Source organism: Trachinotus anak, unplaced genomic scaffold (genome assembly GCF_046630095.1).
Source record: "Trachinotus anak isolate AG129_WGS33_773 ecotype Australia unplaced genomic scaffold, CSIRO_AGI_Tana_v1 ptg000011l, whole genome shotgun sequence".
Lineage (NCBI taxonomy): Eukaryota > Metazoa > Chordata > Actinopteri > Carangiformes > Carangidae > Trachinotus > Trachinotus anak.
In genome coordinates this window covers 26,932,237-26,959,940 of record NW_027273862.1, presented here as the reverse complement: position 1 = coordinate 26,959,940, position 27,704 = coordinate 26,932,237, and the positions used below count along the sequence as shown (strand labels likewise).

General features: G+C 40.4%; 2 protein-coding genes across 7 annotated transcripts in view; one reads left to right on the top strand and one right to left on the bottom strand.

Annotated features, from left to right (window-relative positions):
* The window catches only part of LOC139628098 (protein kinase C-binding protein NELL1-like), a 245,478-nt gene that overhangs the window by 112,409 nt on the left and 105,365 nt on the right, over positions 1 to 27,704 (top strand). The gene's annotated exons all lie outside the window — the stretch shown is intronic.
* On the bottom strand, positions 8,107 to 14,180 carry LOC139628099 (piggyBac transposable element-derived protein 4-like). The gene is made up of 2 exons (XM_071489467.1): positions 13,901 to 14,180; positions 8,107 to 12,043 (listed from the first exon to the last, which is right to left on the bottom strand). The coding sequence occupies exons 1-2, from the start codon at positions 14,020 to 14,022 to the stop codon at positions 9,967 to 9,969; spliced, it is 2,199 nt and encodes a 732-aa protein (XP_071345568.1). The 5' UTR covers positions 14,023 to 14,180; the 3' UTR covers positions 8,107 to 9,966.

Genomic DNA, 27,704 nt, shown 5'->3' with positions numbered 1-27,704 from the left:
CTTGGTGTTCTACACACACACACACACACACACACACGACTAGTGACTAAGACAAAAACTCAGATGACTTGAGTGTCACAGAACTAAATTACTCTCTTGCACAAAGTTACTGACCTGACAGAGCTTTTTCAAAGACAAGATTAGTATCCAGTCCAATCCAGAGTGACTGCACCAGCTGTGAGGAAAAACTGTGTGTCCATAGTGTACATTACAAATCACTCTGTTCTGCCTAAAAAGTATATCAAGTGATGAATGGTTATTTTGGCTCAGTTGTCCTGACTCTGAATTTATCCTGAAGTTTAGCTTTGTTCGGGGGATTGATTTTTAGCCGTCAGAGTACATGTCAAGGATTTTCGCTTGGAGTAGTGATTTTCTGCTCGGCTCCACAAAGCACGACAGCTCAGAGTGGTTTATGACCCAAATGTTCTGCCAGACCGCCTTACATTCACACCATATTTAACCACTGGCAATTAAACCCGCCAACAACCTTTTGTCGAATCTGTCACAGCACTAATTTAATGCTCCAGTGCAACTGAGATGAGCTGAGACTTTATAAGGAAGAAGGGATGATGCCACACTCACATCATGTCTGTAAAGGAAATACATGCACACAATTGAAGGTCAGGTGATCTAACTGGATGTTGTTGCTGTGAGTATCCAGTGTTTTCACTCTTGAAGAACACACTGCTGATATTGATGATGGAATGAGTCACGCATCCATCGATCTCCTAATGGACCTTTTTAAAGCTTCAGTATGAGTTTACACTTTGCTTCCATCTTGGCATTTACTGGAGCGATTTTCGGGGGATGGCCTGGGGGGGACTCTTGCTAGCATGGGTTACTGAATCAGTCAGGCAAACATACCCCCAAAATAATTAACCTTCAGCATTAATTAAAACATTCATTCTGAAAATCACTACTAAGACACGTATCACAGGAACTGAGGCTGTGATTTCTTGTGAAATGACTTTGATTGAGTTTATATTTTTAGAAAGAAGTCAGCACCTTTTAATAGATCTTTTGAGGTCAGAGGTTTTCATGAAGGCAGCATCCTGCAGCCATAAGAGAAGTGAAGCAGTCCAAACTGTAAGTGGGGATGTAGTTACAGAAATACTGAGGAAGCAGCAGTTTCATGTCACTGAGAAAACTGAAAATCTTGATGTTTAGATGTCTTTTAACCAATAAATTGCTAAATCCTGAAGATACTGCTGTTTGTATATACTGTATATTCTTTTGACCAACCTCCCTGAACTGTATAAAATAATGTTAGGCAAGTAGACACACGACTTTTGCACAACTAAATGGTTCATGGCTAACATCCCTCAGCCTTTCTGTCCCCTGTCTGTCATGATCTTTTGGATATAGTGTCCTATTGTAAGTGCCTCATATTCTCATTCCCTTTGCAGCATTCATTTCCTATTCTTATTGTTGACGTTATATCGGTATAAAGCTATATGTTTCCAGCTCCAAAAGCCTGGTGTGTTTTGGTGTAAACAGCAGCGAGTGCAAGAAGTTAAAAATATTTTAACTTCGAACTTGACTGTGCCATGCTTCAAAGGGGTTCTCAAAAGTCTCATAGCAACAGCGGGAGTCTCATCTAGTGCTCCCCCAAAAATATCTGCCAAACGCTCCCAGCTATAATACAGATGCTCAAAGTACAAAGGGCCTCGGCTCTCTGCACCTTTTGCCCCAAAGCATATTAAATGTGGCTGTCTTTGAGGAGTGTATTTTAGCCCAGGCTCAGCTATTCAGGCTGCAGGCACAGAGAAGGAAGAGCTCATCGATTTATTCAAGGTTTACATGATCAAAGCTGTGCGTCAAGCACTCTTATCATTTATGATTCGGGGAAATCTTGGTTTCCCTCATAGCGTAGCACAACTCTCGCCCTCTATTGGAGTCCAGAAGAAGCAGGAATAGGGAAGTGGAGATAATCATCTGCTATTTTAAATGATAATAATTTTTAAATTATTGGAAGCTTGCCTCCTCCTTCTTTACAAATCACACTATGCTTAACATTTTTTTTGCAAGTAGAGATGAAGCATTAGAGTGAATTTAGCTGGTAACCTTGGGCTGCTAATATTGGAACAGAAATTTCTGGTTCCTAGTCATCATATACGCCCATTAGTCCTTCTTATACTTACCACCTGGGGGCAATTTAATGAATGGTCTTTTTTTATCCAGCCTTCAGCTTGATTTTCCAGCAAATCCAAGATGACAGAACACGGTGTAAACAGAGAGGTTAAGGATGTAATGGCAGGTGTTGAGCTTAGCGTGTGAATGCTGTCAGTGGAAGGTCGTCACAAGCGAAGAAACACAAACCTGCGTCTTGTGTCTGTCTACGCGCGTCCTCCCGTAAAGACTTTAAACATTCATTTCTTTGCCTGGCAGATGGCTGAACTGAAAGGTTGAGTGTTAATAAAGAGCAGCTGGTGGATTCTGGGTTGACCTTCATGTGATGAACGTCCTGCAGTGAGGAGAGAGGAACTCCCCAATGACAAGTGTGGAACACCTCTGATGGATGATGCACACACCTAGCAACTGTACAGACACACAAACACACATACACACACTGGTATTATTTCACATTATATTATTAAACTGTAGTACAACTGGATTCTTTATATTTATACTTACACCAAATGTGCAGTTATGCACATTCACAATGGAAGTAGTCCATTACGTTACATTCCTTTGGTTGACAGACACTTTTATACAAAGCCACTTTCTATCACTGTGACCACTGTTCCAGTAGTGTAGATTTAGCAGCTCACAGATGCCCAGTCTTAGGTAAATACCACTGGTAGCTCTTAACTTTGCCAGTTAATGAGACATATGCCTGAGGTATGTCACTCCACTTGGTGCTGCATACAAATATATAAAAATCCATATTGATATGCACCCCTGGATGAAAATGCTGGTGTTTTGACTTAATAAAATGAATCATGAAGCATAACAAGTGGGTATAATGCATTTTACAGAGCTAAATTGATCATATGCCATGCCAAGTCTTCAAAAATCACTACCTCTGGAATATTCATTCACCTAATATGCAGTTTTTCTCCCTTCCTATCTCTAGATCCTACTTCAGCTCTTCAATTAAAAAAAAGTAATTTGTTGTCACTTATATGTTACTTCATCAAACAGTCCTCCAACCTGATCAACCATATAGGTCGTTTCTTTCAGCCCTCTGATACGACCCATAGGAGTGTCCCCTGAAACCATGATCACGACTTTTCCTTGACCTTGGTTTGTACCTTTGGATAAAGGTTTCTGCCAAACTCATTAATGTTAATGTAAATATAATCTGAAATCCACTCAGTAAACAAGCCAGCAAGCCACTGTGTTATAACAACTTGTAGATCTCTTATAGTTCGCTGGGCCTGAGTTGACCAAGACAAACTCACATGACTGACCAGAGCATATACACCATGTCCCCACCCAATAAAACCCAGTGCAAAGCAGTTGCTTGATTAGCCAGTTTCAGTGATATCTAGCTGTGCTTAGCTAAGTTAAGTCACATCTCTTTACTCAGTATTTAGTTTTCATGCTAAAACAAACCATAAAAAATAATTAGTTTTAACACCAGACAACCACAATCACATTGGCAGTGGGCAGCATGACTGAATATCTAGTAAGAAGCCAATATTGGCCTAGAGATAAATTGCTATAACCTTACTCAGGACCTCTCTAACACGCACAGTAACAGAAAAAGCCAAAGTGTTTGCGGGGCCGTGTGAGGAAGAGGTGAACAGGCACGAGGACAGCTGAGTGACTCAATAATTGAGCCCTGGGTTATTCACATGTTAGATCATTTAATGAGTCAGACAGCAGAGAGGGTATGCTCTGCTTGGGAGCTGTTGACTTCATTAAGAACAGTAATGGTGTGTAATGATGTGATAAGGCTTTAGCCTGTCAGAGTGCAGCAGCAGGGTGTTGACACCCAGCACCATTACCATAATGACAGGGCACAAAGTATTGTTGGGGCATATGCTGTCCGTATGATTGGCCGAGCTTGGGGTCAGTGATCAGGGTTGACACAATGAATAATGTGTTGAGAGGTTTGTGCCACTTGTTTCTCTTGATGAAAAATGTTGCCACACAAAGCTGACAATCTACTTCACTGCAAAATTTGAAAGGTTTTCACTTGTATCTTTGTGTGTAAGTTTTTAAGTCTGACATTGTAAACTGTTTAATTCTAAAATTATTTTTGTCCATCCCCATTGTATGTGCCTGTTTTTCCATTTCAAGGACATAGGCGGATGAAGCTGATATTCCAGCACCCACTGGGCAATGTGCTGGTTGCACCTTGAAAAGTCAGTACTTAATCTCAGGGGCCTTTTTGACCCCGAGAACTTCTCCAGAAATTCAGGAACATTTAGGGACTTAAGAACTTTATCTCAGTTCTGCCCAGAGGAATGAGGGTGTTATTTGTGAACATGCTTTTGGAGTAGCAGTGATATACGCCAGGAAGCCAATGTAAACTTGTGGGGTCCAGCATTTTGGTACCGACAAAGCTGTCTGACCCCACAAGTACAGTGGGCTCCCAGTTTTCTGACGGGGAACTATGAACTAAAACAAGGCCACACACATACATAGGTAGAAAATGCAGATTTCATTCACAAGAGAACTCAGCATGTCCAGTTGGGTACGAGCTCAAGACCCTCTTCCTGTGTGGTGTCAGTGCCACAACTTTATTTTAATGAGCAACAGTTGTCATAGCTACACCAGTGTGGCTCAAATGACCTTAGATCACTAGGTCTGGCTTTAAGATGCAAATCATTCATATGCAGTCATTTATTGTCTTTGCCTGCCTACTGTAATTCAGTAGGGTTGAGAGTCCAGAGCCAATCCCAGCATGCACTAGGCAAAAGGAAGAGCTCAAACAGTGTGAACCACTAACCACTGGGCTTCAGTGCCACCGCTGAAAATGCTCTGTGATGTAGAAAAGTAAGCCAATAACTCCAAACGCAGTCAAGAGATTGAATAAGCAATGTGATATTAACACTCCAACAGGGTCTATTTTGTCTGTAGTCATTAAATTTTGTCTGAGACGGCGCTCGCTCTACCTCGCTGGAAATTATTAATCTCCTGTGAAATGGAAACAAAAGTTTGCCTTTCTGAAGCTTCTGCTTTATGGACTGAGATATGAGATTCAGCGCAGCGCCTGCAGAATTGCTCCCAATTTAACGTTCAGGGGAAAACCAAATAACATCTGAGGCTGTGATTGGCAGAGGGTTAAACAGTCTCTTATCTGCAGACACAGGATATATAATCACAGAGTGATGCTCACATTGCATCGCCCCACCTGAGAGGCTGCTCTGTCTGCAAAGCCTCTGCAAAGGGAACTATCAGGCTATTAATCACAGGCAGAACAGCGGCGTGGCTGCACCTGGCTGCTAATACGCGTGTTTACGTACGGCTTCCATCAGACCACGGTTGGATCGGTTCAGGGTTCACTCAGCCTGTAGTCTATGCATCATCCCTGCTCATCCCTGTTACTTTTTATTATTAAAGGGAACATGCACACTTTATCTCATTTGTGGACAGAATGTCAGGGGCAACATTTACATACAGAGGCCATTCTTTTTATAAACACCTGGTCAATTAAATGTCAAGTAATTACGAATCCTGTCTGACACGAATGAAGCCAGTTCAATGGAAAAACAGGATGTTTGACTAATTAAACTCCATATTAAAGAAACAGCTGCAATGAAAGTCATTACACCTTTCATTTCTATTTTCATTCCAGTTCAATTTTTATTTTAAAAAAAAATTTAATATTTGTCTTTACTGTTGCTGACAGAAATGAGCTTCCTGGGTATGGATGATTCCAGTCTTGCACAAATATGTTGGCAGATGTTCTGGCATTCCTCACAATGTCATTCTTCACACTTTTACTCTGCTTCTTGCTGCAGGGGTTTTGTTGCTCTACCCTCTGCTCTAATATGCTCTTAAGGTGTTCTGGTGGATTATGGTCAGGGGGCGTACTTGGCAAGGTCATAGTTTCCACTTCTTTTTTTCTTAACTTTTGTGTGATCTTTGCAGTGTGTTTGGGATCATTGTCTTGTTAGAAAATTCCTCTCATGCCAAGCTTATTGAGACTGGCAGTAGAGCTGAACAACAGATTGATATCATATCTTTACCTAGATATGAACACGCACAATTTTAACCTGATAAAAGGCAATGATATGGATGATAGCAATTGAGAGTCACCTTTCAGTATCTGGGTATACAAACATTCATAATGCCATCTAGAAATATCATCTTCCTTCCACCTTTTGTACTTGTGAAGCCCTGTATCAGCACCTTTATGTGGGCTTTATATCCTCATGTTCAATGGTTATTATCCAAGCTCTTTGTTTTGAAAATGGCAGAACTGTAGTTGAGCTCTTGTGTCAGTTTTGAACCCTTTAACATTTCAGTGATATTACACAACAGCTTTATTGTATACAAATCTCATTACTCTAGGTACACTATTTTGGTTATTTCTTTTATTTGTGTCATTCTCATACAAATTCCCAGGCAAGATGGACTTCAACTGTTATGCAGCAACATAACACAACACAACAACACTTGGCTTTGCAGTTGTGTTTTAGGAAAGTTACCTGAAACACAGCCTCAAGCCAAGTAGTAAGTCATTCAACCAGAAGATGTTAGCAGACATAGATGACTTTTTACTAAAAAGTAAAGCCCTTAAATCATCATTTAAAATAAAGAAAAATATGCCTTTACAGGGATATTACTTAACCTACTAGTTGCTGGTAGTGTACCTGAACGCAAATGTGCTCTTAGAAATTTGGATAAAGTTTTTTAATTAAATAATATGTTAACAATTTAGGTTTGTCACATTCATAAACAGGTCATCTTTATTTGCACATAGGGAGCGATGTGCAGTGAGTGGGTTATGGTAGCCTACTTGAAAAATGAATAGTAAATGAATCATACAATATTAAGATATCGCTACATGAGGCCAGGGATGTTTGAGCGTCCCAATTAAAGAGCTTTATGCTTACTGAGAGTAAATGTGCTGCATCATATGAACAGTTTCTATAAATAAAATCCTCAGCAGCAGGATAAAGACTGGCTGCAGTGGAGACGACATAGTACTTTGTTGCTGTCCTGAAAAACTATGTGGTGACTGACATAAGTTTAAAGGCATGTGGATAACCCAGTGTGCACTGTACTGTACATACAATACTGAGTGATTTTTCTTCTTGGCTTCATGTGATATTCACATAGTGGCTCATTACCTGGCAGAGGCCCCAGGTGTGTTTGATAAGATGATAATGAAGCAGAATTGCTGTCAGTTGACTTTATGTATTCCTGTCACTTAATCTTTACAGCTCTAATTAGAGAGGTAGAGAGCAGCTCTGTTTCACACCTTTACTCAAGTGTGAATATAAACAAAACACCAACAGAGCAGCAGCATTGTGAATGACAACCTTCCAGTACTCTTGTCTTTTACCTCTTGCAGATCACTTCTGCCATTTTCTGCCGTTTTGCTGTTTATACGACAGTTAAGAACTGACAGTGAAATTTCACAAAGTATGATGCAGTTGAATTGTTGAAGGAATAAACAGAAAAAAACAGATGTTTTATTTCTTTAGAGTAAATCAGTCATGAAATTGATCAAAATTCACAGGAACACTCCATGAAAATCTGTATACAATTTTAGTTCGCCAAAAAATTGTGATATAATTATTTCAGTGAATGCTGTACCAACAATCCGAAATTTAAATGTCTCCAAAGTTACCAGATGATGATGATGAATCACTTTTATGATAATGAAAAATGTTATGTTTGTAAACACATCATTTTTTAACATATTTAGCACCACTGAATCATGTCTACATAGCATTTTCTTCAAGCCATGAATCATAAATCTACATAAATCTACATGCACCACACCAGGAGATGACATGGTCTCAGCTCAGATTGTGAAGTGAAATCTTTCTTCTTTAAGTGCCCTCTGCTTTCAGTTTTTACAAATTTATCCAACACAATAAAATCTACACTATATGTAAACAGTATAAATACTATTTCGAATAATGTCCCTTATTTAACCATAAACCCCACCAGCACAAAAGTAACAATACTCTATACAGATCCCTTTTTAAAGATTTATTATATTTTTACAGAACACACACAAAAGTACAAAACTCAGTTCCCTACTGAAAATACACACAACAGAGTCAGAGAGGTAATCAAGTTAATCAGAGGTACTGAGACGTAATAGTTCAGATACCTGCTTTAGCAGTGGATCCATATGGCTTTCTGAGAATGTGTGACCTTTTGAAGGGGGGCACATATGTTCATTTAGCTGTGAGGACAGGAGAGAGGGACTGTGAGGTCACTGCTTTTCATTTTGTAATACATAAAGCTATGTAATGCTTTGTTTTGTCTATAAACATAGAGACTTTCTCAAATGCGCGTAAATAATTGTAGTAGTAGTTCCTGTGATATCAGTCAGAGTGTCACAGATATTGTACCAAAAAATGACCAAAACTATAACATGTGATCATTCAAGTTTGAACTGATTTATGTGGTGTGAGGTTGATTAGGTAAACTGTAATGAATCAGTGTGTTTTTATGCACACTAGTTTTGGTTTTTAAAGGCTGACTGTGTCTGTAAACATACTGATTTTAAAAACCCTTATCAAAAGTAAAAAGGTATCACAGCCAGGAGGAGTACTCGGGTACTGTGGGATACAAAAAACCCTCATACAGGATTGTAATCTCTATCTGCGATCTATGCTGGTGCATCCTCATCTCGAGTCGCGTTGCTGTGGTCGCGGGAAGTCAAGCTGAAGAACCCAGATCTAACATAGCATGTTAAATGCAGCACAAAGCTGAGGAGGGTTGATTCTCAACAGCTGAGGTAACTTGAAATGTGAGATGCCCAAAAGTCAGACACATCTGCACCAACAACACAATCCAAAACCTGGATACTGACAGAAATGCAAAGTTACTCTTATGCCTCATGTAAATATCATTTTCTAAATATCAAAATCAGGAAAAATCTCATAATGGTGAAACAAGTGTACATGTAATAATAAGCAGTAGTTGTCTCCTGCATCAGTTATTACATTCAAGAGTCATCTTCCTTCATTCACAGTATACAATCCACAGTGATTCATAAATCTACATGCACCACACCAGGAGAAAGTAATTTCAAGTTACAGGAACACTGTAGGAGGATCTTAAATGGAGATAATAACAGAAGATGACGATGATGAGGTATCTATGTTCACAGCAGTCTTCCAGGCAGAGGTAGGTAGATATGTTTCCACTTATGATTCTGAATCTCTGAGTCACTGAGTGTTAGATCACTTCTCCCACTGAGTCTAGATAATAGTTGCATTTTCTGCCCAAGATTTCTGTGGACCCTCAGACCTTATTTGATTAAATGCATTAAAGCAGCATAATCAGTCCTCATAGATATGGTTTTAGGATGAGGTTTGGAAATAAATTTGCCCCCTGAAATGAATCCAGGCAACACTGTGGCCTCCTGGTTTGTAAGACACTTTACAAGTCCATATAAATTCTGTAATTTTTTAATGAGGGGTTTAGAGACACTGAGGTATCTGAATGAGTAATGACAAGAAGAGATACTGAAGCTTTAGGAATATTTTCATCTAACAGTAAATTCAGCCAATTAAGACCATGAGTAGATTTCTCCTTATATGTGGATCCTAACCTACGTAACTAAACACATTTTCATGGTTTTTTCTATATGTCTTGTCCCGACACATCTCATACTACTTGGAAACCATTTGAACAGGCTTGTTAAATACTCAGTGTAATTGTGGTATCTAGGAGAGATTGGCAAGGAAACCAAAAGGCAGTTGACATTTGTTCACTACAGGTGACCAAAGACTCCAATCACCAACTAAGGGAAGATGCTAAAGGGGTTAGTTCACCTATGAAAGGCCCTTTATAAAAACTATATACAAATAAATGTCACACTTAGATACAGATGCCGTTACTTCTGTGCCACTCACTATAGCAGTTCCTTAAAGTAGTAAAACATAGTGTTTTTTGGCAAGTGCTGCAATAGACTGGCGACTTTCTTTTGCAGACCACACATGCCCTTCTGCCGGCAGTGGCCCGATCTCTGGAGGCCACATTGCTCATTTGTTCTACAAAGTAAGCTGGCAGGTGACCTAAACCTGGAGCCTCAGAAACAGTGGCAGGTGGTACCTTGGTGGACAGAGAGGGAGGTGATATTGTGGAAGGAGAGCTGGGGGGTGCTTCAGATGGGGAGGCTGATGGCACATCAGATGTTGAAGCAGTTTCCACTGTGGATTGGGAAGGAGTTATCAGGGAGGCAGTAGGGACTTTGAATGGCGAAGCAGGATGCCCTTTGAAAGGAGAGGCAGGACACATGAAGTTTTGTGGAGCTGACCGGCGTGGAGTGGACCCAATCTCAGCCAGGGACAATATCAGTTGTTCCCTGAAGCTTTTCTGTGTAAGTGTCGGCCGATTCTGGAGTTTGCACATTTCCTTGTGGAGGATGAAGGCATTCACGGTGGCTATGTCCACAAAATGATAGAACAGAGTTTTGTACCACTTCTGGGTTTTATGGAGGACATTGTAGTACCCGATAAGTGCATCTGACAAGTCAACACCGCCCATGTGCCGGTTGTAATCTTTGATGCAGCCTGGAATAGGCACCTGCTTGACTGTCCACTGTCCATCTGCGTCCTTCACCTTGCGCTTTGCTGTGTCATTAGTGTATGCTTTGTGTATAGTGGAGCACATTGTTACCTCGCGGGTGTCTAACCACTTAACAAACAGCAGCTCTCCTTTTCTGATCCACCGGATAGTTCCCCTCGTGGTTTTCTTGGTCATGTCGTTCCTTTTCATTTTGGGGTAACCAGCTATATTGGAGCGAATGGTGCCGCATGCCCAGATTTTTCTCTGAAGGAGGTCGAGGAATAGAGTTGGACTGGTGTAAAAGTTGTCCACATAGAGTTTGTATCCTTTACCTAGAAAGGGGATGTTCAGCAGTCTCATGACAGCATCGTAACTTTGCCCCTTCCCTGTGGGTTCGCTGTCTCTTCCCCCATACACGAAAAAGTTCAGCGTGTAGCCACATATCGAGTCTGCCAAAACAAAAAGCTTAAAGCCCCATTTTGTAGGCTTGTTTCTAATGTACTGCTTTAAGCCAATCCTTGCTTTGGTGGCCACCATCCGTTCATCTATGGAGATATGCTGGTGGGGATGAAAGAACGTATGGCAGGCCTCCAAAATCTGCCCATATAGTGGCTTTATCTTGCAAAGTCTGTCATATCCTGATGTCCCTTTCTTCAGCTCATTTGCTGCTTCGACTGCAGGATCATTCATGTGTAGACTGCGGGAAATGGCTAGGAAGCGTCTGCAGGGCATGACAGAGGCAGGAAATGGCAGGCTGAACAGCTTAGATCCTCTCCAGAACTCTTTCAGAGTTTTTAGCGGCACAATACCCATGTAGAGGACAAGGCAGAGGAAGGAGTTCATATCTGCTGCTGTGACAGGCACCCAGCTTTCCCTCTGGCCTTGGTATTTCTTCTTCCCATAGGCGTTGGTGTTTCTAAGCATTGTATCGATTACTGTTGTAGAGAAGAACAGCTGGAACAGTTCAAGTGGGGTGTAATTCGCAGTTCTGTTCAGTTGCGGCCCCACATCCCTCTCAGGTCTGAACCGTGGTTGAGGAGGCTCAGCATCGTCCTCATCGATGTCATGCCACCGGTCTCCATCATCTGATTCATTCTCTTCCTCCCTCACAAGCCTTCTTTCTGATTGCCTCTTTCCTCTTTCATTCTTCCTGCGTGGACTGGAGAATGTCTTGCCAGTTCTTGGGGATGTGGAGTCTTTTTTGGGTGTAGATGCATAGTGGAGCTTCTTTCTGTGGGGACTCTGTTCCAGCTTCTTGGATGGGGATTTCGGGGACGACAACGCTGTAGAGGCAGAAACAGAGCGGCAGCGTTTCCTGGGAGCTTTTCTCTTTGTGGGCTTGTTTTCCCACTCTTCGTCTGAGCTGTCCTCATCAGTGAAGTCCTCCCTGTAAATAATGTAGATAGGTGAGGATTTATGATATAGTAGATAAAATTGTTAATTTCTGCTTTCTCCAAATTATGTTTTATTTGTCAAACTGAGGGTGTAACAAATGGTGTATAAATTCAATTCAAGTTTGCTCCAAAAAAAGTAAAAAACATGAATGACAGCAGAAATATGAAATGGTAATAAAAGTACATAATCAACTATTGCTACTGCTATATATGTAATAATAATAACAGAATGGTAACAATGTAATATTATGAATAAGGAAACATCACTAAGTCAGTAGAGATGGGGAGTCCTTGTATTACTACTGCAGAAGTCGGGTAATATGTCAATATGTACAGTGAGATGATATTTTACCTTAATGTCCCTGGGTTTATTCAATGTGGGTAATGTTTTAAATCAACAAGCAGGAGTGATTTGTGGCAATATTGGGTATTTTATGTGATGTGATGTGATTTTTGGATCAATATGATGAAGCACCTTGATTTGGCTGGTTTGGAATCTGGTTATTTTATACATAGACACTTCCCTAATAGATTTTATCTACGAAATCACTATATCACTGCATATATATATATATATATATATATATATATATATATATATGTGTGTGTGTGTGTGTACTGAAATACAAAATGACATATACTGTGATATAGGGTTTTATCCATATTGTCCCTACTATTAACATGGCTATTATATTATCACTACTTTACAGAATGAGTTGCCTGTTTATATTCAGCTCAGTAAGACTAAAGATACAAAAGTTAGGGGGCTTCCAAGAGACATATTAAAATAACAGAATGGTCAAAATCAAAGTAGCAGAGGTATATCTTAACTTTTAATTCTCAGTATGCCTCAGCCTTCAAAAATACTGAATCCCTTGATGCTACTTGGTGTCATCTGTTGTCAGACCCTCCCAGCTTTGTAAATAACCATGTCTTCCAAACACACACACCTCCAGTTTATTAATGCAGGCTCTCTGTTAAAAGTATGTAGCCTCCCTCAGGCTCCCCCTGAGCCCCAGGAGATATTATACAACAGTTTTCACATACTTGGCTGTACTCAACATAATGTCTAAAATCAGGCAAGAGCATATTATGATGATGACACATAATATTGTTTTGTCCAATATCAGATTGTTTTGTCCAATATCCCCCCCCCCCCCCCCCCCCCAATGAGTGACCCCTTTAAAAAAAATCTAGAACCGCCACTGTGCTGCACAGAAGTTATATTGGACCACTAAGTCCATTGTGAAATAAGTCCCACCGCGAACCGCGATGTGCACACGCCCGTACGCGGCGCAGGAGCTTGTGTGGGGACCCGCAGAGGGTAGTGTGTGCACAATAGTAAGACTTTGTAGTGGAGTTTGTGAAACAGCACTAAACGATCAGAATTGCAAACCAGGAGCTAGATCAGCAGGGCTGTCCGTGTGCCTGCTGCAGGTCTGCACACAGCGTAATGCTTTTGTTCTGGATGCACCGGCCGCAGCAGCACCAGGCGGCTGCAGGATGGACAGCTGCAGCCGGGGCCACAGTCATCCTAACTGTGCTGTAGGCTACTACTGGAAATGCGGCACACAAAACTGGGCAAATTGGTGCATTTTGTGTTCAGTGCTGTGTTAATTGTGTTGTTCTTGTATTGTCCCATCTGCTCGTCCTCTACAATCAGAATAATGTAGACTATCAGTGGCTGGTGACACAGACTGCAGTCTGGTGGCCTCTCTCGTCATTTTTAAGGCTTCCTGTGATTCCTGTGATCGTTATGATCTCCGGGCATGTCAGAGCCTTCACTTCATGTTTGATTCAGGCGCGAGTATTTCAGACCCACGCCAGCCCGGGGAGCGGCCGGTACTCACTGCTCTGATCCGCGGGGCAGCCCTCCCGGAATGTAGTCCTCCTCCAGACTGCACTGGCTGCTCTCTGAGTCTAAATCCGAGTGGAGCTGCTCTAATTCATCCTCAGACTCTGACAGAAACATCTCTAAAGCCTGACGAGTTGTAACTCAGCCTGTGGAGAAAGTCCTAGCGGTGTGCTCCCGTGGGCCGTCCCACTCTTTTTAATCGTCTCCTCAACACTGTGACAAAGATGCTTTTCACGCGGGGGTTCCCCTGGCGGACCATATAAGGCCCGTCCATAGGTCGCATCTGCATTGGGATTGGCTTAAGGAAATTAAAAGACAGTCTAGGTAATTGGGATTGGTTCATTTTTTTTTCTCCTGGTCTTCTGCTCATTTCTGTTCTGGTTAAAACAAACGCTTACATGTCTTCTTCCTGTTACTGATGACATATCTGTTTTGTATTTTAAATAAATATCTTATTGTTTGATAAAGTTATTTACTGCATGTGTCATGGACTGGCTCAATGTTCAGACAGAGATCAGGAGGGAGAACACACAACAGGTTGTCAGTCCAGAGGAAACTGTTTATTCAACAAAATTGTTTTAAAAAAAGTAAATAAAACAAAACAAAAAGAGTTAAATGCTATAACCAAGGATAAATCAAGATGTGAGAGCTGAGAGAGCGTGATGCGTGAGCGGGCAGTGAGCTCAGTCATCTCTGCAGACCAACAATGGATAATGTAATCTAGGTGGACAGCAACACGCCTGCCACCCCCACAGAAGAGGGAGACAAGCAGGTCAAACAGGAAGAACAGGGTCGTCACAGGATGCAAGACATATTTAGCCCATATTGTTTCTGAAATGGTTAAGTGTGGGGTTGATGCAGGAGTAAATGTGACTCTGGGATTCCATCCTCTGATGTATAGCAGGAAATATCTATCTATATTGTGTGTGTGTGTGTGTGTGTGTGTGTGTGTGTGTGTGTACCTCACCCTGAAAGTTCTTATTTTTAATTAAAAGAGACAGCAACTTAAAATAACAAGGGGGAGAGAAATGTGTTTATTATATTCATACAGGCGAACCATAATAAAAATGAAGTAATGTTCCTCACCACGAACCAGTGACTATTAATGTCAGCATTTCCTTTCAAGCATCTTAAAATATTTGGCACCTTTGGTCCCATGTCTGAATAGCTTCAACTCCCCCGAGTCAATTGTCCAAAAGATGGTTTTTATGATGCATGAGTGAATCTCTTGAGATCTTTGCCCTTTACAACAAATAGCCTAATAAAAACAATCATGTCTGTTGATATCATCTTTTTAACCTCAGCCATCCCAATAACAAAGTGAAATGTTGTTTTGTTTTTAAGGAGAACATTTTGCTCCATCACTGATGCAGAATAATAAGCATAAGCAGGATGACAGCAGTTTGAAAAGCAAATAACTTAGAGAGGAAAAAGTCTGTATTGAGTTTTCCTGCGTTTTAATCGATCAAGTGTAGTCTTGGATTTGACTCATCCTGTGCTCCTCAAGGTGGCTATAACCTTTTTTAGCCAGAAAGCCTTTTTTATTATTATTAAATTATTTAATATAGCTTTGTCCTGATGTGTTGAATCCTTTGTACTTGCACTGAGTTGCTACAGTTTTAGAGTATCCTGTTGTGATGTTCATGTGGGTGAGCATCTACAATATTTTCTGTTTGTATATTATTACAAATTGTTATTATTTCAGGTGTATTTTACAAAAAAACCCCATAAATTTAAACTAGATGTAACATTTTGTAACTTGTAATAGCACTAGATAGCAGACTAGATATAGATAGCATAACAAGTCCTCCAGGCAGATTGACCATACAGGTCACTTGTCCCTACACTTGGATATGACCCAAAGGTGCCTACCAGTGGTAGGTGTTTCGGACCTTCGGCATCACGGTAAAAATAATATGACCTGTAGGACTGTACCAGGGCTGAGGTTAGGATTGTGGAATAGTCATGGTTAAAAGAAACAATGCTGCTTAGCAGTTTCACACTGGCCATGACCAGTCCTGTGGTTTGTGGAGCCATCCATCCACCACAACCTCCGCCTAACCTGGACTTGGTCACTCTATATATGACGCCACTACTTCTTTTTTGCTTCACTGGGTCATTTTAGGTGCATGTGGTGTCCGTCAGTGTGATGGAAAAGTAGGACCATTAGCATTCAGAGGCTCACATTGCCTGAATCCTCTGTGATATAATCATCACCTGTCATTTTTAATTTCCGTCTTATACCAGCGAGCAGATGTTTTCTATTACTTCATTAAGGGCAAAGCATGGTGGGTAAATCTTTGATATGTGAGGGCAGGAGCCCTGCTGTTATCATAGTCAGTGTGTTTGTCAGCTGCGTGGGCGCGACATCTTACACAAATATGTGTTTGATAGTGCAGGCATCTCATAATCATCGGTGTTATACAGAGTGAGTCTGGCCAGGCGGCTGCTGAGTGACCTTGCTTCCCCTTCCCCATTAAGAATCAGAGACAATGATGCTAGCCTCTGTTAAGAGGCTGAATAAACTCCCACTCACTCTTATAACCTCATAGTTCCCCATCGTGTGGACGAGCTGAATGAAGAAGCCAAAGTTATGCTGCTTATTCATCATTGAAAGAGCTTCACTTAAGGAAGTCAGAATCACAGGGTTTCATGTGCTTCCTTTGCTAAGCTTTTACAGCAAATTATTTAAGGCAGGCAAAGGGTCAATTCACAGAAAAAAAGCCTCAGATCTCACTGTAAATACATGGAACTACTTTCATCAGAAAAAGTAGTCCTTGATGAAATTACTGCTGCAGAATAAACATCAAGGTCGGTTTATATTAATATGAGATTTTATAGTACGCAGGTTATTTTTTGATTTATTTAAGGTAAGTGTATGTATATATGTATATATGTATATATGTGTGTATATATATATATATATATATATATATATGTGTGTGTGTGTGTGTGTATATGTATGTATGTATGTATGTGTGTATATATATATATATATATATATATATATATAATATATATATATATATATATATATATATAATATAATATGACCTCTCGGGTGCAAACTTTCTCAACATCATCATTTCAAAAACGACTCAGTCTTTCTGTTTACAGCCAGATTCATGAATTATTCAGTCTGTCATAGCTGTGATTTCAAATTCTGGAAAGTTTAAAGGTCCCATTTTACTCACATTTCAGTCTTCTGTGAATTTGTTTTTCATTGCACCATGCCCCATGATACTGTAAGTGTGCCTTGTGATTTATTCATTCTTTTCCAAATTGGTGGAAATTTTGCTGTGCAGGTATAAACACTGGTCCCATGAGGTAATTCTAACCAGGAGCTCATTTCACAGAAAAACTAAACTAAGTCATTCTGAATTTTGACATCATTGTTGTTACATGTATAGTTCATTTCAGTATACAAAAGTTATAATTGTGATTAAGTTTTTTTTTTTTTAACATTATTTTCCCATCTTATCTTACACATTATGGTTTAGTTAAACACAATGTTCCCGGAAACTATGAAAAATCTTTATGAAAGCATCCAGGCCCCTTTTTCTTTTTTCACATTTTGTTTCAACTCTTGAACTGAGGCCAAACAGTTTAATCTTGGTTTTATCAGACCAGAGAATCTGGTGGAGAGGCTCCAGTATGGACACTCTGCCCTAGGACCCAGATTGGTAGAGTGCTACAGTAATAGTTGTCCTTCTTGTCTAGGAGGATCTGTGGAGCTAAGCCAGAGTGACCGTCAGCTTCCTGGTCACCTCTTTCTTACTCAGTCCTCAATTTACCACAGGCAGACTCCACTTAAGATGCAGAAACATCTCAAAAGATGATCAAGAGCTAGATTTCAAGTATCATAGCTAAAGGTCTGAATACTTGTGTCAATGTGATATTTCAGTTTCTCTTAATTCAGTTTTCTTTTTTGATTATGGGGTACTGAATGTAGACTGATGAGGGAACAAATGCATTTAGATTGATCTTAACATGAGGCTGCAACAGAAGAAAATGTGAAAACAGCCACATGTGAGGCCTCCTGCCAGTCTCCATCAGTGGGGAAGAAGTGAATACAAATCTTAGGGAGCCAAAAGGAGCATTTATTTCCTAACGTTTAAATATATGTTTCATGTTTTACCAGAATTGCTCCCAGTAATGGGATCACGGGTAAAACAATGCTCCCTGCTGCAGAGTAAATCATGTAAGTGGTGGATGTAGCCACCAGCAAGGCATCTGAATTATACATGTTATGGATGTCTCTGCTGTGTGCTTTTCTGTCAGGCCTGTTGACAGGATGGTGTCTCTGTGTGTGTGTGTGTATGTGTGTGTGAGAGAGAGAGAGAGGGAGGGGGTGATGATGGCAATGACACTTGTCACGTGTCCTCTGTAGGAGTCTGAGGGGCCTCCGCTGATCTGAGCTGTGGATGGAATCTCCATTCATGTTTAATACAGTAGTGATGTGAGGGGAGTTACTGAGGCCATCCAGGTTCTGGAAATAATAAATGGTTTTCACTTTCTAAACAATGTTAGTTGACTGACTTCCAAGACTGGCATGAACACAAACTCCCCTGGTTGAATTATCAGTGCAGAAGATGAACACTTGTGTCAAAAAATACATGGTTCTTTCATGGGAAGTCAAAGGAGCAACCCTGTGTGCATAGAAGTGTTAGGAGAAAAGTCCAAGTTTGACTCCTCGGAAGCATTTTGGTTTGAAACATCCAATCAAAATTAATATGTTTCCAGCAGTAATACGAAGACTTTGAAAAATCCTGTGGTATTTGAATTATGGACCAATTTTAAGGCAAATGCTTTGGTGCTCTACTACAGAAAAAGGAATTGAAGTTGAAATATTTAAAGCCAGTGCCCATCACATAGACATATATCATTGTTGAATTATCCAGGACGCTCTTAGGAAGTTAGGATTACATTTACCTGACTCTGAGCTCTTTGAGGTTGTGTAAATGATGACTCTTATCTGTCAGAAACAAAGGAAGAGATAACATGACATTATCACAGCACTGCAGGAGGAGGAGGTTCAGGTGGATGGCTGGGAATAGAAAGTGTGTGATTGTGACTTTGACAATGACAGACCACAGGTCTAACCAAGTAGTTTTTATGCCTGAATCTAACCAAACCTTAATTGTGAGAGTTCAGGAAACAGTCAAATAAATCATGTTTGTAGAGGTTGTTTGTAAAGGATTTGAAAGCTGGTACATGATGATGATGCTGATAAGAAAATGCTTGTATGGATTAATGTGGGATGTGGGAGTCAATGACCAATAACCTATTTTTTCATTAAGTTTGTCAGAAAATTCAAGGGAAGAAATCACTTTTACTGTTTTTCTGGAGGTGTGGACCTTGAGATCATCAGTTTTAGATAAATGAATAAAGCAAATGGAGAGAGAGCAAGAAGAAGAAGAAGAGACCAGAATCACTGAGATCTCCTCATGGTGCAGCCCGGAGCAACAACTACAGTATGTGCTGTCCTCAGTGCGCGTGCAGCTTTTATTATCATTTCTCCAGATTAAATATATATAGGACGTAATGCATGTTGCATCGATTTGGATGCTTTGCCCTGTTGTTTTCAACTGCTGTGTAAATACCGGGACAGGAAACGGTCAACCTTGACTGAGTTTCCGTCTGCGGTGAGCACTTCATGCTCAGCCTCTAAAACTTTTATGAGCCTTGGTTAGTAGGTGTGTGTGTGTGTGTGTGAGAGAGAGAGAGAGAGAGAGACAGATAAAGGGTTAAAAGATATACAGGAAGAGTTTTACCATCCATCCTCTCTCAGCACCATTCACATGCCTTTGGAGGAAACAACTCCTCTGACCCAACACAGCGCTGATGTTTACTGCGATCGCCATGAAAACTAAAGGGGAATGAATGATTCAGACCACTGCAGCAAAGTCTGCAGCCTCTGCTGCTCTTTGGGCTCCCAAGGATTTCTAGTCTCACTGCCGCCTCGCCTTCTGCTCATCTACACCTCCATCTTTATTTCATTCTACTCCTTTTTTCCATTTGCTCTGCATCTAACCAAGCATATCCTTACACCTCCTCCTCTCAGCCCACTTTGCTCCCTGCTCACACACTCCTCTCATGCAGCACACAAGAGGCGTGTGAGGGGTCTTCCTCTGATACCTCCCGCCCCCTCATCTGTGTTTAACAAGTTAAGTAATTAAACTTTTCCTGTGTAGGTGTAGGTGTTTTAATGTCTGTGGGTTTGTGTGTGTGTTCCTGTGAGTTTTGCTTGCATCACTGGTTTCCATGTGCTCGTACAGATATGATTATTCTTCTGTTTCAGTACTAATCTGATTTCAGACATTACAGCTGTAAACACAAACTGTTTCCAGGGATTAAGGCTGTGTTCATACCTGTACTTTTGCTTGGCTCGTTTAGTGCCCACAATTAACCTTTAAGATGCTGAATTTATACATGACCATGTAATCAGGTTTCTCTCTCTAGGTTAGTTTCCAAAAAAATATGTGCCTGTGAATGTGCAAATGTTTGTGCCGTGTCATTCATTCATCTTTTTCTGTATTGGTGTGCAGGAGGCTGATAAGTGTCAGATCCACTTTTGGGAGAGGTAGGAGGTAAATCTTATTACAGATCAAACCACAAAGCTGCTATACTCAGATGTTTCTGTGACTTAAACTCATTCGTCCACAGTGGCCAACATTTAGAATAATGGTTGTCCGTTTGAGTTCATGTAGATTAGTGACAATCACCTCTTTTCAGTCTCTTCAGGAATCGGCAATAAAAAAATAAAATTTAACCAATTCCCATATTATTTGATCTTGCATAAGACATTTTTTTAACCTTTAAATCGGAAGAAAGTGTGTACATTTTACTAATTGTCGCGCTTTTCAGAAATAAATAATCCAATCTAGCATCGGAGTTGCAAATTCAGGTGAAACAAAATCCTTCAGCCTCAACAAACCAACTTCGTTACAAACACCTCAAAACTCAAGGATGGCTTTGTCCACCCAGGCCACTTTTAGATAGTTGTGTCTCACTCCTGACAAGCAGAACATTTGATACGGTCAGTCAGATCAAGTGTTAGCAAACAATTTCTCATCATTATTTTATTTGACTCAGTGGAGAGAGACAGGAAAGGAAGGGAGAGAGATGGGATGACATGCAGCAAAGAGCCTGGGCGAGATTCAAACCTGCTGTGGCATGGACTCAGCCTTTATATATGGTATCCACTAAAACAGGTGGGCTTGTTAAGCCCATAATATATTGTCCCTCAAACTAACAAGCCAGTGCAACTTTTTGGTCAGTTTTGTTCACAACAATTTGTGAAAACCTGCTGGTAAGACTGAATTTTTCATACACAGACTGTGAAAACTCCTCACAAATGTGTTTTTTTTTTTTTTTTTAATTAACTGAAAATATGACATTTCAACTTCACTTGAAATCAATACCAGACCTGCAGCATATTAGATGACATTCTGACAACTTCTTAAACATTAATTCAATGACATTTAGCTAGCAGGGGTTTTTATCAGAGGAATCGTAGTGAAGCAACATAATGTAAACACGACATCCAGTTTCTTGCTTTAACCTGATTACTGACAGCAATCTTTTTTTTTTTTTTTTTAATGAGCATAAAAGTCTAGTGAGTTTGTTTTTGCCTCACCTGCAAAATCAGACCACCATGAATGGAGCACTTTGGGAAAAATGTCACATTGCAAGATGATGGCACTTCCAAAGATAACAGGCTCTTCTGGCCACTCACAGCCATGGAGCTCATTAAATGTTCAGGCCGGCCACTTTTCTGATCACTTCTGTCCTCCGAGCAAAACCTTCAGGCCCAAATAGAGATTCAATTCAAGCTATAAACTGGTCACATTCACACCAAGCACATTTGAAGGAGTTCACTTGAACTGTGAAATGCTTTCTCCTTTAGCCTGCTTTATTTGAGCAGGTAACAACAAAAGCTATTCAAGCTCAGGTTCAACAAATCTGCTGCACAAAATGAAACTGCTTCTGTGAAGAGAACTAGGTGAGGTTCATTAGGTGGACAATGTAAACTGAACCAGCTACAGGAAACATCCAAAAACAACACAGGCACGTATGGCTGTAAGGAGACAGCCAGCACTAGTTACAGCACATGTTAAATTTAGCAGTTTCTTCAAGAGTTCTCTTCAAACTAAAAAAAAAAAAAATAAGAAAACATATTAGTTCACTTGACCAGGTCAAACCAGAGGGGAGGATTGTTGAAAATGAGGAAAAAAAAGTTTACTTACAGTTTTAAAAACGTTTTATTATGAACAATAAGCAGTCTCCACTTGAGCCTGTTGTTTGTTTAGGGAGGCTGTATCAGGCTCTCCTTTAACAAACTATAAGAACTGTAAGACAACAGCTGAAACAGGAACAATAACCACAATTATAATTAAGATAAGGATAATCAGAAGATTTGCACACATTGAATCCTGCCACAGAAATGCCAAAACATTCAGTGATTTTTGTTAATGCAACTGTAACTGGACGTTATAGTCAGATCTCCAACATCGTACATTGTAACTTCTGTGGTTATTTTTCCTATGTACTTGTCATTGATGGCTCTTTAAGGTAAGACAAATTCTTAGATTTAGAATTATATTATTTAATGGTTCTGTTAGATTTTTCATGTAAAAAAAAAAAAAAAAAAACCCTACTGAAAATCTCAAAAGACCTCCTATTAGCAGTCCAGTTATTATTCTCTATTGCATTTACTGAATGCAGTTTTTCGCCTCTGTGGTATCTTAAGTCAAAGTCAAAGTATCTGCACAAGTTCTCTAGTAGGTACAAAATGAGTGTTGAACAAAGCATTCATTCACTACGAGAGCAGGGAATGAATGTTCTTTTAATAGCCGAATCCAGTTCTTAGCCTCAGGGTATCACCAGCGCACTGAACAATCCAACAATTGCATGAGATGGATATTTAATTATCCCATCAGACAATTCTCACCAGAGAAATTGCATCACTGGTTCCTGGTTTTCCTGACATGCAGTGGTCAGATATAATGGTACTTTGTGTATGGGTAAAGAGATCTTGCAGCATTATAACAGTTTGGCAGTTTGACACAGTTTGAAGCTTCCCATCTCCTACCAACAGTCAACTAGTCTGTATTAAAATACTGTATATGTGAGCACAAAAAGAAGGAGAGAAGCAAACAGATAAAGGGCTGAAACACTTGGCAGAACACAAATACGATGCAGTCCAGCCATATCCAAGGTTTTGTCCCAGGTTTTTTTTCACAGTTTGTGTTGCAGCTTTATTCTAAAATTACTTGAGTTCATTTTTTTTCTTCACTCAACAGCCCATGAGGACAAAGACAATACAGAATTTTAGAAGTCTTTGCAAATTTATCAAATAGGAAAAACTGAAAGATTGACACACGTTGACATAAGTATTCAGAGCTTTGAGATGTTTCTACACCTTGATTGGAATTGATTGGTAAATCCAGCAGGTTGGAAATGTTTTGGAAAAGCACACAACTGAATGTATAAGGTCTGACAGCTGACAATGCATATCAGAACAAAAACAAAAAGTCATGTGGTGGAAGGAATTTCCTGCAGAGCTCAGACTGAAAACTTCCAGGACAACCATCTCTGCAGCACTCCACTGATCCGGGCTTTATTGCAGAGTGGGCTCTTCTTAGGGAAAGACACAGGAAAGCTGCTTGGAGTTTCTAAAAAAGCACCTAAAAGACTCTGAGACTGTGAGAAACAAGATTCTCTTGTCTGATGAAACCAAGATTGAACTGGCCTCAATTCTAAGCGTCATGTCTGGAGGAAACCAGCACCGCTCATCACCTGCCCAACACCATCCCAAAGGTGAAGCATGGTGGTGGCAGCATCATTGTGTGGGGGCTGGGACAGGGGGTCAGGGTTGAGGGAAAGCTGAACAGAGCAAAGTACAAAAATATCCTTAATGAGAACCTGGTCCAAGGTGGCTCAAAGGTTCACTTTCCAACAGGACAATGACCTTAAGTTCACAGATACAACAGTGCAGGACTGGCTTATATGAATGTCCTTGAGTGTCCCAGCCAGAGCCCCGACTTGAACCCAGTCTAACATCCCTGGAGAGACCTGAAAATAGTTGTCCACTAACGGTCCCCACCCTGCCTGACAGAGCCTGAGAGGATCTGTAGAGAAGAATGGCAGAAAATCCCCAAATCCAGGTGTGCAAAGCTTGTCGTGTCATACCCAAGACGACTCAAGGCTGCAATCTCTGCCAAAGGGGCCTCAACTGAAAAAATTAATTGAAACAATTTTAGCATAAAAGCTGCAACATAACAAAACATGAAAAAAGTTCAGGGGTCTGAATACCTTCTGAATGCAGTGTGATAGTGAATCATGAATCATATGTGGAAGGATGCAACACCTCTTCCAGTGCTTCAGCCTGCAGTCCTGGCCTCTACCAAAGATTTTATAAATGAGGGTCATTGTTTGAAGAAACAGGATGGGTCCCCTGTGACTCCTCAGATGAGTGGACTCCTCAAAGTGACATGAGAGGAGAACGGCTAAGCTTCACCAGCTGTATATGGTTCCTGGTCCTGCTACTGCAGATGTGCTGTTCTCGTAGAGAGCAGCACAGGGAATCACTATATTCAGTCCTCATTATCCAACAACGTTAAATGGATTTGTCGGTTGCTATAGCACCTAACAATCACCCAGACATGGGCAGGCGTATACATTTCGAGTAATGTGAAAGGCACATTGCAGTCTATAATTCACTTTGCCCCAGGCAAACCAAGCACAGTGAAATGGCCCTTTAGTTTTCGAAAATGACATACATTTAGCTTTGTTTCAGCTCGTGTATGCATGTTTCTGTCTCTGTAACATGCATAATAATTTTCACAATTTGCCTCAATTTGCTGCTTTTTGTCTTCATTTGAAAAAGGACAGATGTAAGTAGTGTGCTCTTGTTATTTATGTCATATATTGCAGGGTTCGCCAGTGTTTGTGTGCCTTTAGTCTTTTGTTTTAGTTCTGCTCTGTTGTTCCCCTGAAGAGTTCCTGTGCTGTGTTACCTCTGCTGCGATATTTTCATCATCAAGTAATGAGAATTTGACATGTCGACACACACTGCGATTTGAAGATAAAGACAATGTGAAATTACAGTGGTTCACAGAAGAAAAGAAGCTGTGATGTTTTGTGTTTTGTTTTTTTCTCAGCCAAGCAGAAGGCTTGAGAAAATTTTTGCAGTGATGTATTTGAAATGAGCTCCTCTTTGATCCTGTGATGTTCTGGTGCTCTGAGTCACTCCGAGAGGTCAAGAGGGAACAGATGCTAGTTTCATGACCCAGTAATGGCATGTAGAATCATCTTGTGGGTATACGGATGGGGAAGTGACGAACAGTCTGTGTTGAGCTGGGGGGGTTGGAGGGTGGGTAACTCCACTATTTTAGGTAGTAACCTACTTAAAAGAACTTTTTTTTTTTTGCACTTTTACACTGTTACAAAACATAACTCACACTGTGCGTGAGTAGTTGTGTACAAGTATGTGACTGACACATTTATTGATGATTCTAATGAAGAGCTGATTGGACTGAAAAGTTAGTCTTTTTCACTGTTTCTAGAATCCAAGAAGACATTTGATAATTGGGGTATGTTGGCCTTATTACAATGGAATATCAAATTATAAACCCTAGGCTGTTGTTGCTTTCTTGGTTTTCACTCCCTTTTATCAAAAGGCTTATGGCATAGTTCACCTTAATATCCTAAAGAATTTTGTCCTGGATTTTGCACCTCATGATTTTTGTGCAATGCCACTGTGTAGTGCAAACACAGGAAATTCTGTGCCTTGTATGTAGGGCAGCGGGAAGTTAGCGGAAGCTGAGGAGGCAGTTGGACGAGAGCTGAGTCTGCAGGTTTCCCTAACCTGAACCAAGTGTTTTAGTTGCCTCACTATAACCATAGTTCATGTTGCTTAAACCATCTCATCTTTGGTCTTTCTTTAACATTTTACAGTATTGTTGCCCCATGCAGATACTGTAGAATATGAGAATTTCAAAAACACTGTTATTTAATGTATAAAAAAGGTAACTTAAAATAAGATAAATAAAGAGCTTCAGTCCCAAAAATGCAGCATAAAGTTTTCTGCCTTTTTGGATTATCTTGACTATAGAAATTTGTGCTGAACGAGTTTCTTGTCTAGTTCTTTTTTTGCTGTTATCCTGCATGTACATATAAGCAACTAGAATATTTTTGATACTGAAGAACAAACCAAAATTTGATGATTTGATTGATCTGATGTTACGAGGGATTTCCCTTTTATGTGGACTGGATAAAGTACATTCACTTGATTTGATATTTCTGCTTTTCAGTTTGCCTGATTTATGGCCCTGAGAAGAGGGAGTGTAATTTTGGCTATAGTCGTGTTCCAGCACTTTTCATTGGATTCCTCCAGTGTGGGAATTGCAATACTGAGGGAGACCTGTTTTGCAGGAGGCTGTTGGTGGTGAGAGAAGAAGAGAGAAGAAGAAAGGCTTTTAAGAGTGAGGGAGACTGATGAGATCACGTATACAGATGAGAGAAATGGAAGCGGGAGTCGTGGGCTTTAAGGGTAGCAGCATGCATTAAATTCTGTCAGTGGGAGGCTATTGTCAGGTGTTTCATCAGGAAACAATGAAGCTGGTCTGAATGAGGCTGCAGGCTGAGGGGGAACCTCCTGTGATCAATAATATGTCTGGTTGGTCTGGACCTGGCAGGGGAGAGATTTAAAAAGAAAGGAGTGCTCCCCCTCTTCTGGGAAGTGTTTAATCCTCTGAGATGTAGCATCAAAGTCCCAAAGACCATTCTATTAAGGTAGCACACACACACACACACACACACACACACACACACACACACACACACACACACACACACACACACACACACACACACACACAGTGTGGAGGCCTACCCTGGTTCAAGAAAAGACCTGAAAGACACCAGGATTAGTGCTGAGGATTAAACAGTGGTCTGATAGGACGGGATGTTCTTTATTCTTGCCCTTTTCATTTTGTACTTTGGGGCTGACACGACAAGGTTTTGATATACATTTGAAACCTTGTATCAATAAAGCTCAACTAAACAGCATTTTTTTAATATCAACACTGAAGTACATGCCTAAGTGCAATTTGACAATGGTCACTTATAGTGATGATGATGCATAATGACTTTGATGCTTTATGGAGTTTTGTATCCTCTTGTAGCTCTTTGTTTTGGTTTTATGGCACATTTACTGTAGCACTGTTTGCAGCCCTGTCACCAGCAGCAGGCAGCTGCTTAATGCAAACGAGCTCTGAGGAGAAACCAGAGCTTTAAGGAGAGTGGATGTTGGGTTTACATTCATCTGATTCCAAATGAATGCTAATGATGTTTTGTGTGGACTGGATGTATCATTAGGCATCATATGCTAGCATGTTAGCCATACTTTATATGGCGGTAATATATACTGTCAGGCTGTTGTTTTGTCAGTACTTTTACTGACAAGTAGCCAAATAAATAAATGAATGAATGAAATGATTGAATTTCTTTGCTACCTCCATGAAATATTTAAAAAGCCTTTTATTGATATTTTGATGCTTGTAGTCTTACTTTGGCTAGATCAGTCTTTAGCTCTTTATCAACCCTTTGCTCTTTTTCATGTTGTATTGTTGCCACTGTCTTTGGACATGTGAAATTGCAAGAAACATGGGTACATCATACAGCTTCTTTCACATGAGAGACATGGGCAAACTTTTAAGACCCTCTGACTGCTGAGGTGTTTCCACTTGATAAAATATTAAAGAATCACACACATCAACATGTAACATCAGCAT